Here is a 20,309-nt window from a genome sequence, read left to right as displayed (position 1 = left end):
GTGCAGACTTAGAACATCAGCGAGGTCTGTCACTTTACAGCTGCATTCCTGAAGCTCTCATACAAGAAGTAACTCACATAATCTTAAGCTTGCACTCATTTTCTGACCAACTAAAAAGCTTTTCTAAGTAGATTTGGGTGACCAAGCAATGTTTGTACATATATAGACTTAACACATTTTTTTTTTTCCCAAAAACTTCCATCTGCATTTCTTTGAAAATTCTCGACCTGTTTTTGAGTTGTTGCGTATCGGACTTTCACTTTAGGTTCCTATGGTATATGTTTGCAGCGGTTGTCATTCAGAGTTATATATTTATTCCGACAACCCTTATATATTTCTTGAAATTTTGTTCCCCAAATTCTGCCTCTCATGGAGCCTTCCGGCCTTTTATTTAGATGCGGTTAGACTGGAAAATCCTTCCATGAAAGTATACTGTCATTACTTAACATTGCTTGTTTTTGTATAGGTCCTTACTAAATAAGTGTGCCTCCCCCCGCCCTTATACTCTTACTAACCTTAGATCCATTAACTGCGCTGGTCACTCATATTCATACCCCTTGACAAGCCATAGCCCCCCTCCACCCCTCGCCCACCCCAGAACTCTTCTATTGTTGTTTTGACAGGACAGACATTTGGGGATTTTGTGTATATTAATGGAAGAGTGATGTTGAAGAGTGTATTGCAGTTGTATATGGATTTGTTATGAATGTGGATATTCTGATCATTGAATTATTATTGTAATAATGATAATAATTATTGCCACTTTGATTTTGTTGATTAATTCATTTAATGAGGTTGATGAAGATGCCATTGTTCTCTTTCTTTTTTTTTCTTTTATCATTCTTTCTTTTATTTATTTATTTTTTTCTTTTCTTTTTGGAATACACCGAAATTTATATTTTTCGGGTGGGTGAATCTGGAGATAGAAATACGTAAATAAATTAATAAATAAACAAATAATTGAATTCTTATCTTGGTGTGGAAATGCGTGTTCTGTTTCTGCGCTAATACGGGCAGCTCTCAACAAATCCACCCATTTATTTAGATTAAAGAGTCACTTATTGGTGTCAAATTATCAGTAGCAAAAAACTATTCAGTAACAACATCAATGACTGCTGTAGTTTATTTAGTTATTAATTAATTATTAGTTATTTAGTTTTGCTGCTGTGAATATTCACTATGGCATCATATATATCAATATAATGACCCACAGAAAAAAAAGACAGCAGGAATGGACATTTTCATGGGATCTATTGTGAACAGTTAGAATATAGAATATTTCTAGTCTTACCATTTAAAACATGACACGGCTTACTTTTTTTAATTAATGATAATGGAAAATTTACCCATTCACAATCATAGAAATAGATGATTCTCAAACTGAGACCTGCAAATATTTGGAACTTTTCTGTGATAAATGTCTCATAACACTGACGCCTCATCAAAAATAGTTGTCAGCTAAGGTAGAGTTGATCATCTAATTAATGACCATTTGTTTCAGCATGACACTACATGTGTAGACTGTATTCTTATTGACAGCAAAGAAAATGGAAAGTTACTGGTCTGCTTTAATGGTTGTACCTTTCTTCTAGGGTTTTTTTTTCTTTTGTTGCTGCCCTCCCCCCAAGATCTACAAGCTCATTTACTCCAACTTTGTTAGATCACAGTTAAGTTTACATGCTTTGTGGATGAATCATACTGCTTGCTCATCTGGGTTGTCCACATTTTTTCTGCATGTCAGGACTGTGATCCTGCCCTTGGTGAGCATCTCCAACCATTTCCTCTGTCTCTCTCTCTCTCTCTCTCGCCAGCTGAGCTGCTGAGAGTGAGAATGGCAGGCAGCATTCGGGAGCTGGGGACTCAGCTTGAACTGAATATAGCAAGCTTGTAATTATCCTCATCCTCCTACACTTAATCGCCTGCAGTTTCTTGGTGGGTTGGCAACTTCTGCGTTTGGACAGCACAGAAAAAAAAAATATAGCACAACAGAGGAGCAATGGTTCATGCTGTGTAAACAGAACAAACAGAGCTGAGACTTCCACCTCAACCTGCTCCACGCCTGAGAATCACATACACCCGTGTACTGATTCTGTCAAGTTAGATCATGTTTTTTTCCTCAAACGTTTATATTAGATCCAAAAATCCCACAATAAGACAGAAAATAGGATGTGAGATAATGATAAAGGGGGATCAGTAACATCTGCTGAGCCAATGAGGTGTGAGTCTCCGTTTCCATAATCAGGAGATGCATCAAACTATCAAAGCAAGCATCCTTCAATATGGCATTTAGCTTTGACTTCAAACATACAGTAGTAGTTAAGAGGGATGGAAAGTAGTCTCTGATCTTTGTGGACCTCTATTGGCAAACTGAGGAATCACAACAACATGGTTTATAGAGGCCAGAGTCGGCGTGAAATTCTTATTAATAGATAGATAAATAGATAGACGGAGGAGCTTTTCTTTAAAAGCTGCCGTGTAAAGTGATTTAATTATTCTGGTAATAATTAGTAATTAATATAATTGATGAACATGTCAGTCATACAGAGTTTGTATGAAAAAAAATTAAAGGTTTGTCACCTGGAAAAACAAACCTACCCCCCCCCCTCTTCCCCCCACCCTCGATCTAATCTCGTGATCGCAAACCGCAGTCTCGCGATATTCAGGCGGCCGCTGCCTGATAGGAATAATGGCCGCCTTCGTAGCAATGGCAGGAACGGATAACAACACAAGGAGCATATCAGAGCGATTTAGCTGACCAGGAGGAGCGCAATCAGCGGGCACCCCCTCCCACCCGGCTTCTGAACGGATGGGTACAGGGGGTTTTGCCAAAGGACACAAGGAACGAAATAGACTCGGAGGGAAGGGGAGAAAAGCTAACGCTACCGTGATAGCTAGCGGCTAGCTGGCTATCAACACGGTTGTCACTGCCGGGGAGAGAGAACCGCGGCAGCCGGGAAAGCAGCGTGTCCGGCGGGTCGGAGGAAACGGCGGCTGAACGCTGGAGCCTGTGATCGGATCGCCGGACAGTCGCTAATATGAGTGGACCGGGGCAGGACAGCGAACCAGAGGCGAAAGTCCTTCTCATCAAGCGGCTTTACAGGTAAGTTGGCGAGGCCGTTTTTTTTTTTTTTGGCCAAGCTAGCCAATGTGCTAATTGGACGTTATTGTGCTAGCTTGGCGCTCTCCAGGAAATACTGTACATATTGTTCAGTTTAATAAGCCGTCAGGACACCGAGGAGCGGGTCGTCATCAGACCGGACGCAGTGGGGTGAGCTCGGGCTGAATTTCACGTGTTTTCCGCGTTCGTCACTATTGTCTTTGTTGTGCAGAAATGAAACGGAAAGGTTTTTGTGTTTGGCTAGCGCACGGCATCCTTAAATTGTTTATGCTTGTCATCATCCTCATGCTGTCTTGTGTCTCCATGCCACCCAGGGCTGTGGTGGAGTCTGTGCACAAGCTGGATGTCATCATCGGCAGCAAAGCATCCTACCGAGAGGTCTTCAAGCCGGAGAACATCAGCCTCCGCAACAAGTAAGTCCTGTTGTCCCGGAACTGGCTGTCACAGAAGGCAAGTCTGGGTGCTCTGTGCTCAGTCTGTCCAGCTGTGAACATCTGCATCAATTCAATCCCATATTCCAGCTGACTGTGACTCACCTCCTGTTCATTTTGCCTAAGTGGCTCTAAAACCTGCCAGGCATCCTTTATGATATGTATTTTGCAAACCGTCACACTGCCTGCCAGTTCTGATCCAGTTTCAGCTTCAGTGTCTCTCATATGGTTTGCGTGTGGGTAATAATTGGCTCTCCAGAAGATAATTAAATCAAGATGCTTCCCAAAAAAAAAAAAAGCCCACAATGTCTGATAATGTTTTTGAATCCCCAAAAGGCTTTTCTAATCATCTGAATGAAAGATATTAATCTGATGCCCAAATTGCTTTCCAGTGTTTGATTTGGAAAGAAATGTGAAACTTAGGAAGCCAATTAGAAATCATGTTAATCATTCAATGTACACCGTATATTTTTCTGTTAGATGGTCTTGTATATTTGAGAGATATCTTCACAGCCACAATTTGTTCCTAAATAACCTTCTGGATTTTTCAAACGTCACTGGTAAATTATATTAAAGACAAACATATGTTAATATTTAAGGGGGTCATTGTACCAAGTCCTAATTTGTTTCTCTCTGTAGGAAATTGTGTGTTCTGTGCAGGACTGAACATAAAAAGTACTACTTTACTTAGTAATTCAGCTAAAGAACAGGATGGTGGTGTTTATTTGCATATACATTTTACAAACAGAAAGCTTTAAAGGGAAGTACTTGATTAGTTATTTGAGAAACAGGCATGATGCATGTCTACACAGTCAGTAAGAGACCGCAGATGGTATCTGACCCTGTTCAGTACCTGCATTTTAGGTTTCAGGTCTGCACGTTGAGCTTTAGATAGTAGTCACATCTATCTATCTCTTTTGACAAATAAGACTTTTAGAAAAAAAAATTATGCAATATTATTATGTTTGTTTTTCATGAAGTTGAAAAGGTGTTATATTAACAGCTAAAATCTGAATAATAAAATAACACAATCTGATGACATGCCTCGCTGAGTAGAAGTGAGTGTACCATGTGTGACCAGATTCAGTTTCACGTTTTGGAAGGTTTTTAAACCTGTGTATCCACTAGAAATCAAATCCTCCAACACAACATGTAGTTTTACGTGTGACAACTATAAATCACACGTAATTTACAAATAGGATGATTCAGCACCTCAGTACAAAGTGGGGCTTATATTGTTGCTTCATATTAGTATGTCACGCTCTCTGCCACTGAAGCTAATTGAAGAATTAAGCACAGAAGAAGAGATAAGAGAAATACGCCATATACTTGCCCAGCTGGATTTAAATAGCCTTGTCACTGGCTGCACACATTAAAGTGGGCACTCAGATTTCACAATACTCTGGTAAACAACTATGATTATGAATCAGTCTACACAGACTATGTTAGTCATAGAACAGAAAGAATGCTATTAGTAATACAACAAGGACTTTCTTTTTGTCTGGTGTTTTTTTTTTTTTCTTTAGCAGCACTGCATCTGACTCATTTTCATTATTGATCACCAAGCTTTGTCCTTCAAATGTCAAACCTGTTCCTGTTCATCACAATCACACAATATTACAATAATCCTTAACTTGATATATGGACCCAGTTGCCAGTTTATGAGGAACCTTTACCTGAAACCGATACACAGTAATACAGCAGCCTGTGCTGTAGTTCTACATAGATGAAAGTTGGAATTAATTTGTTGGGGGTTTTTTTTGTTTGTTTGTTTATTTTTTTTTATGTGTTGTTTTTACAGAGATTATTCTGTGACTTATCTTACTTTTTAGATATACACGAGTTGGACAAAATAATAGAGATGCCTGTCAGAATAACACACAACTGCACTACAAACTACTTCCTTGGCAACAGATAAATCAATACCACAGTCATATTCAGGATGACATAGAAGAAGCAAATCCTCACATGAAAAGCTGGAACCAACCAAAATAGTTGTGAAATAGTTTTCTGTTGATTCATTCCCTACAACTCACTTTTCTAAATCTACTGCCAGGTAATTAAATATGCTAAAACTGGAAGGGCTACGTGCTAAAATTTCTCTTCCTGCTTTGTGCAGAATTAGGTTGACTCATTGGCCCACTTGTGAAACAGTTGACCCAGCTACCTCCTTAGCTTATGCATATGTTCATCTGTTTCTCTCCCCTGTATTTTTTCAGGCTGAGGGAGCTTTGTGTGAAACTGATGTTTCTCCATCCAGTTGACTACGGCCGTAAGGCCGAGGAGCTGCTCTGGAGGAAGGTTTACTATGAGGTCATCCAGGTTATCAAGACCAACAAGAAGGTAACGCACCCTGCAGCTGGTGAAAACGTTTTCCTACAAGTGTTAGGATACCACTTGTACGCTTGTTAGCTGGCTCGTTACCCCGTTTTTCACTTAAAGGTCAACTCTAACATGACAATGCTGCTCTTTTGTGATCACTAGCCTGTAAAATACCAAGAGTGTGTACACGTTATGCATGGCTTGTCTCAGTGGAAATCAAATGTCAAAGAAATGACACCTTTGGCCCTTTACTCCGCTACTCCACCAACACAGGAAAGCCATTATTACCATCATCAAATTTTGCTGGGTCAGATCACAGCTGATTTGTTGTGATAGGAATGTTCACTCTTTATGTCAAACAAATGGTCAAACATCATCACCTGAATCTGCAGCTCCCATCAGCTAAAAAGCTGCTTTACAGACCCCCCCACCCCCAACACACACACACACACACACACACACACACCTACTGTTTTGGTTCATATTCATTGCTCTCATGACATCATTTGCAGCTGCATTGGTTTTTTTTGGCAGAAAAGCTCTAGAAAGCCACTTTATTCTGCCTGGTCAGGACCAAACCCAGACACAATTTAGCATTTCGCCAGCCAACAGAGTAAAGCATTTAGCATGAAAAGAGCTAGATATCAGTTAGCGGTTGGCAATGATGAAAAACAGAACTAAAGAGGGTGAACATTGGACTTACATTCCAAATGTACACTAACATTGCTGGATGTGTAAATAATTGCTTATCAGTTTGCCATTTAAACTGAAAAGCTCATGATATGTCTGTGTAAGTAACCATGAAATGGTGCAGGCCTAAACCATAATGATTTTAACAGTTAAATTTAGAGTCTAGAGTCTAGCTTAGTCTTAATCTCGTCTCATCTTAAAGTACAAATTGTTGAATTCTCCTCTAACCCTCTCAAATTTGCCCGTTTAGTACTCTTTCCTGAAGTCCACCTAAGCACCCGATAGCTAATGGTTATTATCTTTATGCTGCCCTTTTATGTCTTAGATTTTCTCTTTTCTTTCTCTTTCTTCCACGATATAGCACATCCACAGTCGCAGTGCTTTGGAATGCGCCTACCGCACACACCTCATCGCTGGCGTGGGCTTCTACCAGCACCTACTGCTCTACATCCAGTCGCATTATCAACTGGAGCTGCAGGACTGCATTGACTGGACCCACGTCACTGACCCACTGATCGGTCAGTTGTACAAAACACAAATGACGCACAGATTTTTAACATTCAGGGACAGAAGCAGCTTCGATACTCTTGCTTAATGTATTCATATCTGAACAGCCCAAACTCTGTAAAGCATCCCCTCGGTTAAAGTTTGACCTAAAGTAGAGCTGGAGTTAAAATTAACTTTGTATAAACGGTTATTTTTCAGTGTTAGTTTACCGTTTCATTAACATAAAGTCTCTGTGTGTCCATTGTTTGAAGTCAGTATCAGATGTCAGTGTTTCCTCCGTACAATGCAAAGCGGAAAAACAGATAGAGAAGTACCCAGCCCATCTGGTCAGCAAGGACAAACAGGAAGTTGTAGGGTCACAGTGTCGCTGGTTATCTAGGGTCAAATACCAAGGGATAAATGGGGTCTCCAATCCTGTTGTCCAGCACGAAGTACAATTTTATTTAATCTAAAAATGAAACAAATACACAGCTTCTGGTCCACCACGTAAAAAAGGATTTGGATTTTTGCACTTTAGGCAGAAAATCCTCTAACATTCAGACTCTTCTCTGATCCTTTCTTTGTTCTGTCGTTACATAACTGCAAGTCATGCTGGGTAGAGCATCAGATAAATACTTGAAATTTAAAGAAAAAGAAAAAAGAATCTTGTGTAATTGTTCCCCACAGGCCGAAAGAAACCAGTGTCAGCCACCCCTAAGGAGATGGAGTGGGCACAGATGGCCTGTCATCGCTGTCTGGTTTACCTTGGAGATCTGGGTAATAACACTATAATAAAATATGCAATTAATTAATCTCTTTAGCCAGCTTGTAGAGGTGTGAGACAGCATGTGTGTGATTCAGCGTGGGAAATTTTGGCTTTTATAGCTGGCACTGGGCTTGATGGTTGGTTCGAGACTTATGTGATACAGAGATATTAGTACCTTGATACGTTGTCAACTGAACATTGTAGAAGTATATGCAAATTGTCCATTTGTGTGTAAGAAAGATTCAGAAATATTTAAATCCCCATATTTCCACAATCGCACACAATGATCCTGTGGTTTAGATTTTAAAACCAAAAGTAGTTCTTCTTAATATTTGTTTTTCATATTTAACTGTTATTTTTTCCTTATGCAGCCCGTTACCAGAATGAGCTTGCTGGAGTGGAGGCTGAGCAGCTGGCAGAAAGGTTTTACCATCAGGCTCTGTCTGTCATGCCGCATGTGGGTGAGTGACTGTCATGAAATAAATCTTAACACAGTAGTCCGCTGTTGCCTTTGATAGGAAGAACCCAGTAAGGTTTGTCTTTCCTGGGCGTGGATCGTTACAGGTGTATTTGCTTTATAAAAGGCTGGTAAAAGCGTTTTATTCAGAAGCTATTGTGTAGGTAGTAGCAACAACAAAAATGTTTTGTTCAGCTGTTCAATGGAAAAAACATTTAAGTACATCATCAATCAATGTTGACTCTCTTTACAACGTTATTGTGGAAGAACACCATGTTTCACTTGTACACAAATTAAATGTTCAGAACTACCTAAAGGAGTAAAAGAATAGTTTTAACGTTTTGGGAAACCTTTATTCACTGTCTTGAGAAGATGAGCAGATCTATCATGTCAATCCTGAGTCAGCAAGCTTAGCTCAGCAAAAACAGAGGGAAACAGTTAGGGTCACTCTCACTAGAGATAATGAAATAAGGTTACTAGTGGGGATGCGGAGCTCTTGCTAAAACGTTCAACTATTGCTTGATAATATGCAGAGTTGATTCCATGGCCCACTGTTATATGACACTAACTAGATTTCTATGTTCCTTAAGTAAGAAAATATTACATATAATTTTAGCAGAGAAACAACTAGAGGCGAGACATTTGAGACATTTCCAGTAGTTTCTGTTTATGATCTTCTCTGTGTGCCACAAATTACTTTAAGCGTAAGTACAGATTTACAGTACTTGCTTAAGAAAATGCAAGAAGTTAATACGTGGCACAAATAAACTCCATGGCTACAGCTAGTCATCAGCTTTTATCATGGCTATTTCTTAGCATGTTATCTTTCATTTCTCAGATTAAACAGGCAACACTGACTAATAATTCTCTGTCCGTATAAGGCAACTCTAAAAACAAATGATAACTTGTTGAACCGTTTTTTTCACCCACCTGTCTGCAGGAATGCCTTTTAACCAACTGGGCACATTGGCAGGGAGCAAGTTCTACAACGTCGAAGCAACCTACTACTACCTACGCTGGTGAGTAATGATTTAAATGCCATTTCAAATCATACTAGAGAATGAACCAGTTTGGATAAGTAAAAGTGTTAAAAGATATTTTATCTGTGCTTAGTATCCAATCAGATGCCCCCTTTGAGGGCGCCTACGGCAACCTGAAGCGCCTGTTTGACAAAGCTGCCAAGATGTACCACCAAGTGAAAAAGCAGGAAATGAAGAAGCTGTCTCCATCTCGACAAAGGTGAGGAAGATGCCCAGGATTTCTGGGCAACTGTGACAACACAATTATTACTCAGTCCTAGTTCATATTATATGACAAGCCATTAGCAGATCATTTTTCTGGACACCAGTGATAACACCTTTTGAATCACAAAGGCACCTCAACCATAACACAGAATCTCACAGCAGATGGAATTAGATGATAGATGATCCCTCTGGGTGAATTAGTTTGCTTAAACAACAAAGGTTACAAGGTTCAGGAGGAATAAAAGACAAATATTCACACACACAGAGAATGTAAAATAAGTAGGAGACAATGCTTGGTACCTCTGGAAGTATAGCTGGATTTTCTGATGTGGCTTTTTCATGATGGTGTTCAAAGGCTTCCGAAAACACTTGGACCGGTTAAGCTGCACTGTGATTTATAATTCTTTTTCAGTTTATTTATTATATCAGGATTATTTAGAGTAACATTGTGCATGGAGAAGCAGCACGGCAGCATTGTGGATAGCACTGTTACGGTGTGGTTCTGGGGGCTGGAGCCTTTCTGTGGGTTTGCATGTTCTCCCCGTGCCTTTGCGGGTTTGTTCTGGCTATTCTGGTTTCCTCCCACCGTCCAAACGCATCATGTTTAGGTTAATTGGTGACTCTAAATGAGAGCTTATTGTTCTCTGTCTTTCTATGTGTGTTGGCTCTGTGACTGGTGACCTGTCCAGGACCTGTCCACCAAAGCTGTGGTGTGTTCATTCTGGAAACCTTTTGCACCTTTTTTACTGTTTACACCTGTTTGTCTACTGCATTCCAGTAGAACAACTCTGCCATTTGATCTGCCTTCACACAGTTGGGCTTTCTTCAGTCTGAAAGTAAATTAAATGATGTTTATCACTGAATCATTCTCAGAGGAAACATTGTGCTAGATCACATCATATATTATAGAGGTGGGGGTTTTTCATATGTAGAAGGAAGCAGAATATTAGAAATAAATAAAACATAATATGATGAGCATCTTTATGAAAGTGTCAAAAACTGAATGGCATAAATATAATAAAAGTGGATTTTTATTTATTATGACAAACTGTTCTATTGGATTACGTTAGATTTGATGAAGTGATCATCAGTGTATTTGTTATGCAGATATGAATGATTTCCTTCCTTCTCCTCCACTTTTCAGCAAAAATAACACAACAAAAACAAATAAACATATATTCCTCAATATGTGGAAATGCCTGTTCAACGTCTTTAGAAAATTGAATCAAGCAACAGAATGGCACAAATAGCGAATCAAACTCTTTATTTGAACAAAACAACCAAAAAACAAAATTTTCCTGTCATTTCCTTGCAGATCAAAAGACATCAAGCGTCTCCTGGTGAGCTTCATGTATCTCCAGAGCCTGCTGCAGCCGAAGAACAGGTGAGTGAACTGGTGCTGTCAGTCATCTCCTGGCTGGCATCACGCTGCTCATCAAGCAAACACCACTGTGAAAATAAACCTTTGGTTGAACTGTTTTTTGAATCCATTAATTTTGTTAAGACAGGCTGCACCATCAGTCACCGAACGTCATCAGACATTTGAATCTGTAAAGTGTGAACAGAGCTTATGTTTTAGAAAATCCAGTGAATGTAGGAAAGATTATTTACAGTGTAGATATGTTCAAGCAACAACAGAACACATCAACCTACATTTTCTACTGACCCTCTGCATTATTATTATTTGATTAATCATTTATAAATTGTGTTAAACCTCTGTTTTGTTTTGTTTTGTTTTTTTTTTAAATGTCTCATTTCAACTGTGCGGTCTCCCCTCGTGTATCTCTGTGTAGTCTGATGGAGACAGAGCTGACTTCGCTCTGTCAGTCGGTGCTCGAGGATTTCAACCTGGTGTTGTTCTACCTGCCGCCTCCAGCACATGGTGGTGCTCACCACTCCCCTAGCGAAGAGGAGGAGGAGCAGCAGCCGCACGCTGATAGCTCCTGCCCTGTGCTGCCGGACACGCTTGTCTTCAAGATGGTGGTTACTTGTCTTATGGTGGTGCACAGCTTGAAGAGAGGAGGTTGGTGTTAATGTGACAATTTGGGATTGCTGTGTAGTGGAGATTTCAATTATTGTTCAGGCTTATCATAATGTCTTATTTATAAATTCAAAGTTTTAAAATAAATAGTAGACATTCTCTTTAAATTAGTCTTCAACGGCTTAATTCCATTTCTGTAGCATCTTCAGAATAACTAGATCAAAAGTGAACTGGAATAATTGTTTTAAAAAATTGCATAATTTGAGGAGATATACAATTAACTGGCCAGAAGTAGAAGTGACATAACTCTCTGTTAAGACACCATGAGAGGATCTGTCATGGCTTGACTGTGTAACTAAAATTTGGACACTTGAAAATTTGTATAAATCTGTATAAATCTCTCTTTTAAGTCTTTATGGACTACATAAAATACATAAAATTTATTCCACTCTGGAAAAATGTGTGGAAGTGGTTATCTAGAACTGCACTGGTACAAACTAACTGCACAGTTCATACAGATGTTGCTGGTCTATTGTGTCCTCAGGATCGAAGCAGTACAGCGCATCCATCGCTTTTACGCTGGCCCTGTTTTCCCACCTGGTGAACCACGTTAACATCCGGCTGCAAGCTGAACTGGAGGAAGCAGAGAGCCAGGTGCCTCCACTTCACACTGAGGCCACAGGTGAGAGAAGGAAGAAAAGTCAGACAGTGGCAGTTTGTTTTGTTAGTTAGTTAGTTCTGAATGAAAAAAAATGATTCAAAGGAAGCACAGTACAGGAAATCTCCTATTCCCCGTGGCAGCTACATAGATCAATTTGTCAATCCCAATTTGTCCTCATCTTTTAGGATTAAAGTGGCGCCTACATATTTACCCACACACTTCTTTGGCCTGGCTGGTTGTCGGGAGTTATTTCCAGCTAAACACGATTATTTATGTTGTCTGACATACCCTTTTAGGATTAAATAAGTGTAGGAGTGTTTAATTTGTTATGTTAAATATGTTGTTAGAATCAAAAGATTCCAGGGAAATGTCTTTTCCACTGAAGCTGAATAGGAAATTACAAATGCTGTTTTCCTCGTCTAGATGACTTGGAGATGAGGGATGTGTCCGCTCCACCAACAGACCATTCTGATGAGAGACCCCTGCAGAACGGTTCCCTGGAGCAGGAAGACGAGGAGGAGGAGGATGCTAAGGATGAAAATGGCACCCAACGTGTTGGTGCCAAAAAGCACAGCAGTGGCGAAGAGCAGCGAAAGTTGGAAGAGGACAAACAGAGGCAGAAGAAGAAGTACTCCCGCCTCTCTCGACTGCGCCGACGCCGCTGTGCCCGCAAGGACGGTCGAGGAGAGGATGAAAGCGACCTTAGCGAAGGCTTTGAGAGTGAAGAAGATGAAGATGATGACGAAGAGAAGAGGGGTCGTGCTGATTCAACAGGCGGTACCACGACGGGAACACCACTCAATCCTTCCACTATCAGGAATGAAGCTAAGAGAGACCCGTTGGTTGAGGAGGGGAGCTGGGGGAGTGGCTCAGAAGAGGAGGAGGAAGAGGAAGGAGGAACAGCGTTTGATGTAGAGACTGACTCAGACATGAACAGCCAAGAGTCTCGTTCAGACTTGGAAGACATGGAGGACGCAGAGAACTCAGAAAACTTGGAGGGCCAAGCCCGAGAGCATCAAGACGAAGAGGAAGACGAAGACCAAACCAAGGAAGAAGGAGGTGACAGGGATGGTGAGACCCCTCCAACCACTAACGGGCCCCTCATGCCCAGCGACTCCAGCATCAGCAGCAACCTCCAGGCCATGTCCTCGCAACTCTTCCAGGCTAAACGCTGCTTCCGCCTTGCACCCACCTTCAGTAACATGCTGTTGAGGCCTCAAACCTCCTCCTCACCGGGTATTCCCACTCCCACTGACACATCTGCTCCCCCTTCCCAGGAGACTCCTCCCCCTCCCGGGGATTCACCTTGTAACATGAACCCTGGTACAACCAACGGAACCAATGAACATGGTAATTTGCTTTTTGCCTCAACCTATTCTTCTATTTAACCTATTCTTATCTCCTTTTCCCACATTTAGGAGGGAAGCTTTCTTGCTCATTAGTTGTCTTTCCTACATTTGGCTGCTTTTCATTGAATTTTTAAAATTTTTGCTGTACCTTTTTCTGTAGACTTGGACTCAGATTCAGAAGGCAGCCAACACAGCACTCAGTCAGTGCACAGTGAGAAAACTCTACTAGAGAAGCTGGAGATCCTGACCAATCAGGGTTTGATCCAAGTGGTGAAAGTTTTTGTTGACTGGCTAAGGACCAACACTGACATTATCCTCATGTGTGCGCAGGTAATGCTGAAGTCCTTCCTGCTTCAAATATTAAAAAAAAAATAAATAAATCATTGACATCTTAGGAAAATATTGACCCCACTGTAATGCACTATCCTCCCTGCAGAGTTCTCAAAGCCTGTGGAACCGCCTGTCTGTACTGCTCAACCTGCTACCAGATGGCAGCAAGATGCTAGAAGCTGGTGAGTTACTGGTAGACTGCACTGAGTAGAGGTTTCTGGTTGTCATAACAGCAGTCGGGGTTTGGGGTTGCTCCTTTGTTCTGTGATGGGTGCTCATAGAAATGCTCCAAGTCAGGTTTAGCAAACCTTCTTTGGCCGCCTGTTCATTTAGAGGGGCGGGATGACCTCGTTTCATATGTAAGAGTCAACTTAGAAATAACAGCCAGTGAACCATACCAGTTGTGACACCAAAATATTCTTGCCATTGAGCCGTTCAGAAAAAGTCAAAGAAGCATTGATGTGCAGCATAGCACTACAAGTAAAGCCACAATGCTTTCTAAAATTATTTGACGAACCGTCTTTATTCATCTGTTGACTTAATATGAAGTATAATAACCAGAGAAGATCTATGAAATTTTCCCAGTTACACTTGCACAGACTTTTTCAAGGTATTTTGCAGATAGGTTGTTCCAGGCTGTCTTTATGTAATCCCAGACTGACTCTGTGATGTCACTGGAGGCCAGACCATCTGTTAGGTTACTCCTCCTTGTTTTAGTTTTTTGTAAGTCAGTTGTCAATATGACACTAAGATAAGAAGAGTATTATTTTGACTTCGCAGCAGTCCCTGCGTCAAATAGGACATGGGACCACTCACTAATTTGTTTTAAGAAAATTATTTAATTTTTGCTTTTCTTTCTTTTCTTACTTTTCTATCCAATAAATGTTTTATACTGTTTAAAATTTTGTATAAATATGTTATTTGTTGCTGTAGTTTAATGTAATTATGTTAATATCTAATATTTTGATTGTTTGTTTGTTTTTTTTATTAGTTTTATCTACACCTCAGCTTTAATCTCATCCTTATGTTGTTGACTCACTTTACAAACGGTGCTCATGTTCACCTCTCACTCTGAATATTTGGAGTCTCCAGCTCATTTAATTATTTATCGGTGTGTGTTACAGAACTTGGCCTGAACGCGGAGGTGACAGAGCTGTTAAATGAGTGTGAGCAGCCAGGTTTGGTCCAGAGTCTGCTGCTGCCCGAGGATTTGGCTCTGCGACACCTGCCGGCACTGAGCGTAGCTCACCGCCGCCTTGATTTTACACATCGCAACCCCTCCCTCAGCCCCCTACAGGAGGTACACTCACTCACAGGCACACACAGGACTCAGTTTTTAATGTAGGGTGATTGAGACATTTTGAAAAACAAATTAGCTTCTCTGCAAATTACCGGCTCGTATAAGAGAGCCTGCACTTTCTGAAACTACTGAGCGAGACAGATGGGTGCCCACCCTGAGCCTGGTTCTGTCTGAGGTTTCTGCCTCTTCCAGGAAGTTTTCCTGCCACTACTGCCAAGTGCTTGCTCATGGTGGGATTATTTGGCCTTCTTTGATTTGGCAATATATAAATAAAATTTGATATTGAAAAACAGTATAGAAACTGGTTGAGCTTTCTTAACTAGGCAACAAATTTGTGTTGTTATTTTCTGTGTACATTATTCCGATAACTAATAAAATGGAAGGAAAGCATCAGTAACTATTTGTTAGCATAATCAAATGTTAAAGAATTAGTGAAGGTATCAACTTAAATATGAGGAGAAGGTTTTAACAGTACTATTAATTGAAATCTTTACTTTTACAAATTCCAGTTCACAAGTGTGTCAGGAAGGGGGAGAGAGAGCCGACAAACCTGTGACTGTTGTCATGGCTAACATGTTACACAACAGTTGCTTATCTGCACATTCATCAGCCACAGAACAAAGTTAACAAGCAGCTAAATGTTAACCAACGTTTATTACCCAGCTGATAACTGTGTCTGTCTGCCGCTGGAAGCTCAGCGGCTTCTGTTTATCAGTTTAGCTTTTTGGCTGAAAACTGCTGCCCGCTGTGTTTGAGTCGCTGGGCCAAAGGTTTCACAGAGCCGAAACACGTGTAGAATCAGTTGATCAATCTCTGTGTTTTTATCACCTCTCATTTAATTTATTATTAAAAATATTAAGCGCAGCAGCTTCTGATATCTATTGGAGTTTCTGTTATTATCACAGATTATTATCAAGGTGAAGAATGGATTTAACAGATATTATATAAATGTTTTGAGTCTTCAGAAATGTTTTGTACTGTCTTTCCTCCAGTGTGTGGTGCGGGTTTGCTGCATTCGCAGTTTTGGCCATTTCTTAACAAATCTCCAAGGCAACGTGCTGCACTTCAATCCGGAGGCGGGAATCTTCACCAGCATCAGCCAGTCCGAGCAGGATAATCTGGTGCAACAGGCCAAGGCCCAGTTCCGAATGGTGAGCGACATGAACTTAAAAATGACCAGAAGAGCCACAGCTGGCCCTTCATTTAGCCAAGTGTCATTACTCTGCAGGAGAGTTTAGCCAGCATATAAAAAATTATGCGTCAACTTCAATAACTGTGAGAACTGTTAACGGTCCTAAAACCAAAAAACCTCTACTTTCACGTTCCAATTTGATGTCAACTATCCCTTCTTTATCTTTAATTGTCCAGGCTGAAGAGGAAGCTCGTCGAAATCGCTTAATGAGGGATATGGCCCAGCTTCGACTACAGGTTTTTACATTATCACTGTCCTCTGACTGTTTACCCTGTCTGTTCCCCTGTGAAATCTGAGCGGCAATACAACATAAACACAGCTGTCTGCTGATGTCTGTCATCACAGTCGAAAAACCAGCCAACATCCACCTAAATCTGACTGGTACACATCTGATAGAGGCAGCAGGAGCAGAACAGCAGCCCTCAGAGTCATGTGAAAGCTCTGACCACAAAATGAATTGCTCATCATCGTGAGCTGCTCACTTTCCATTTGTCTGATCCTTGCAGCTGGAGGTGTCGCAGCTAGAGGGCAGCCTTCAGCAGCCCAAAGCGCAGTCGTCCATGTCTCCCTACCTGGTGCCAGACACAGCTGCTCTCTGCCAGCATCTCAACCTGATCCGGCAGCTGGCTGGCAGTGGCTGCTTCATCGTCATCATCCCACGAACAGGTCAGTGCACTGCCTTCTCCTCCATCTGTTCCAAGGAGCAAGACAGAGGAGGATGTTTGGGTTACCCCACCAGTGTGGCCTTGAACAAAGTCTAAGTAAAGACATTTCTCATGACCTCTGACAATGGAGAAATGCCTATCAGACGATTTGAATTTATTCTGCTTTCTTACATAAAACTATAGTTCAGTCCAGAAAGTCATGTTAGTGAGGAGAGACATCAGTAAACACAGGTTTACTGCAAATAATGGCAGCTATTTTAAAAGCTGGCCTCATATTGAGTTACTATTGAGTTCATTGTATGTTTAACAAGTAAGTATATTTTCTTCAAAAACCAATTATTCATTGTTTGAACACACATGATTCCTGTAACATAACAGAGCTGGCATACAGCAAAAGCATAGAGTCTGAATAAATAAACTGAAGAAAAGTTCAGCTGCAGCTTCAAACATGATGCCCACTTGACAAAGTTGGTTACTGTGTCACATTGAGACTGTCGGTGTGAACCAGTTTGTGCCGGCTCTTGATCCAGGTGTTTTCTGTGTTGTAGTAATTGATGGACTTGACAGACTGAAAAAGGAAAATGCTGGTGCTAGAGATGGGATCCGCTTCCTGGAGTCTGAATTTCGCAAAGGCAACCGGTGTGTATCTGTGGTGAAAGTACAGTGACTGGTGGAGCTCCTGACTGCTCACCCTTTTTTTGGAGGCTGAAGTTGCTGCTCTTGTCCCTCCATAGGTACATACGCTGCCAGAAGGAGTCCGGTCGAAGTTTTGAAAGAGATAAACTGAAACGGCAGGACATCGAAGCCTGGTAACGCCTCGCTCCCCTTCGGTTTTCTATTTCAGCACTATCATTCCACGACTTAGATTTTGACCGGTCCTCTTCTCTGTTTGTAGGCATCTATACAAGATGGTGGACAGCTGTCGTCAGCTGACAGTCTCCCAGAACAATGGAGATGAAGATACTGCTGGTATGGTGACCATTCTTACTGGTCATCAAGTGGAGGAGCTTTGCACTCGGTCGGCAGCGATGCAGGTCAGTCAGTCAATGCTACTGATTCAAACAAACATTTATTTTTTTGTTTGTTTGTTTTTGTAGCTGTAGATGAGACAAAAAGTTTGTTGATTTAAAATTTTTTACACATCAAACTGACATCCTTTTCAAAATGTCAAAAAATACAACCATGCTGTGAATGTGTAGTTTTTGCATTCTACAGATTGGCCTGATGAGGATGCTGTTACTTAAGAACTGTCACCTTTAGAAGCATGTTTACTTGATAGGTCCTTCTCAGCTTATCATCAATGATAAATCAACTGAGCCAGCGATATTGGTTAATATGAGCTTATCAAGTATTCATCGAAGATATATTTATGGTCTGCTAAAAACTGGATGCTTTTTACATTTATTTTATCATGTAATATAACTTGAACCAGATTTTGTATCAAATGCAAACAAAACTACTAGCTACGTATAGGATTTGAATTATTGGTCAGTAATCTTTCTCATCAAGAAAAGACGACACCTGAAGCAACCTGTCTTCACAGAGATGAAATACAATCACTGCTTTCATTCTCGTATATTGTGTTGTGTGAAGTTGTTGAGGTTGTGATACATGAAAAAAGGTTGAAGTGTGAATCCTGGTTACTTTCTCAATAATTGCTAAATAAAAAAATTCCTCCGTGGCGTGAGATCAAGTCGATCAATAGAATAAATAACATGAAATTATATTTTACATATTCGTTGATAACAGGAACAAGACCTTGTTGATGCACTTGAAGCTCGCTAACATAGATTCTGACCCTCCTTTCTTTTTTTTTTCTTTTTTTTTTATTAGATTTGTTGAAACAACATTGTATTGGCTGTATAAGACTGAAGGAAAGCACAGTTTTTTGAACACTGTTTTGTTTTCATTCTACCTCTGTCAGGCGGCGATGCAGGCGGCGAGCTCGGCGGGCATGGAGCTGAAGAACATCGTGGCGTTCTATCGTCAGTGGAAGGAGATTGGCTGAGAGGTCACGGGGGGGTAGCTGTCGGTGCCGCGAACAGCTGATCGATCACAACACTCGCTCCCTCTCTCTCTCCCACTCTTTTGCTCTGTATCTGCGTCTCCAAAGGCAAAAAAACAACTCAAAAGAAAGCTGCATCGAAGGAAAAGAGTTCAAGGTTAGAGGGATGGAAAAGTAAATAAAGTGGAGTAAAAAATAAAAAATAAAAATAGAGATATGCAGGCGGAATGGCGCTATAAGAAACAGCAGATCTCCCACTCCCAATCCTAAACATCAAGAGTGACCCCTGGTGGTCGGGGTGAGGAAGCAGTGGGGTGGATGCTACACAACTTTTAAGTGCCCCTGGTTCACACCCTAACCAGGAAAACACTGTATATGTTAGCAAACGAGTACATACGTGTCGAGAGAGAAACCGCACACACACATAAACACACTCGCACTCTGACAAATCCATATAGATATTAGAGCAGTGGTCTGGATTTCTGTCCTCGCCTCTAATTCCCTTCCCTCCCCTTTCCTTTCAGTCTGTATTTGAGAAACAGGGCCAGGAATGTGCGAGTCTGGTTGGGCTGCATTTTGTGAAGTGGAGGGTGTATGAAGACAGGTTTGAGACAGAGACAACACACTCTGTCCACCTGACGCCCCGAGCTTCACAGCCTTCAAAAATCTAAAACAAACAAACAAGCAAACAGAAAACAACAACAACCGGGGGTCTCAAAGTTCATAGGCCAGAAAGGTTGAGGAAGACAGATGTACACTTCTTCGGGATCGATTTTTTTTTTTTTTTTGTGGCTTTTTTGTTTTGTTTTTCTTTATTTGCAGTGTACCTTTGTGACCAGTGACTTATGTATTGTGCTATCTCTATGAGGAAAAAAAACAAAAAAACAAAAAACAGGTTGTCGCCCTGTTAAAGGTTTTAATTTGGATTTTATTTTTGTACCAAAATGATGTTGATTATTTTGTTTTTGTAAGCTAAATCTGAATGATATATGCAAGAATGTTAAATCGAAAGGGAAAAGGTTGTCGTCGTCCGTTGATCACTGAACAAGTTCTTCAGATCTGAGGAAGAAAAGAAACAAATTCAGAACTTATATATATAAATTTATGAAGGTGTGGTGTCGGAGGGAGAGGCTGATTGGCTTCACATTGTAGCAAATCATCCAGGAGACTCAGAAGAGCTGACTTTCCCTGAGGAATGTGGGTTGTGTTTGGACCCCTGTAAACTCCTAAAATGTATCCCATCTACATCACCATTTCCATAGTGACTGTCCCATCATGCACAGTGCAACAGAAACAGTATATGTGTGTGGCC

The 20,309-nt window shown here is 40.8% G+C and overlaps 1 protein-coding gene across 1 annotated transcript; it reads left to right on the top strand.

Moving 5' to 3' along the window:
* The first annotated feature begins 2,675 nt into the window (after positions 1-2,675).
* smg5 (SMG5 nonsense mediated mRNA decay factor) lies at positions 2,676-20,018 on the top strand. The gene is made up of 22 exons (XM_029505309.1): positions 2,676-3,100; positions 3,433-3,531; positions 5,769-5,892; positions 6,923-7,079; positions 7,735-7,824; positions 8,185-8,274; positions 9,211-9,289; positions 9,384-9,509; positions 10,830-10,898; positions 11,308-11,537; positions 12,040-12,177; positions 12,580-13,506; positions 13,666-13,835; positions 13,942-14,017; positions 14,960-15,135; positions 16,128-16,286; positions 16,504-16,563; positions 16,834-16,993; positions 17,541-17,631; positions 17,727-17,801; positions 17,888-18,026; positions 18,917-20,018. Exons 1-22 carry the CDS (start codon positions 3,036-3,038, stop codon positions 18,998-19,000), a joined length of 3,384 nt encoding a protein of 1,127 aa, XP_029361169.1. The 5' UTR covers positions 2,676-3,035; the 3' UTR covers positions 19,001-20,018.
* Positions 20,019-20,309: the final 291 nt, after the last annotated feature.

This window comes from Echeneis naucrates, chromosome 6 (genome assembly GCF_900963305.1).
Source record: "Echeneis naucrates chromosome 6, fEcheNa1.1, whole genome shotgun sequence".
NCBI lineage: Eukaryota > Metazoa > Chordata > Actinopteri > Carangiformes > Echeneidae > Echeneis > Echeneis naucrates.
The sequence above is the reverse complement of the archived record's forward strand: the minus strand, read 5'-3'. Positions and strand labels throughout refer to the sequence as shown.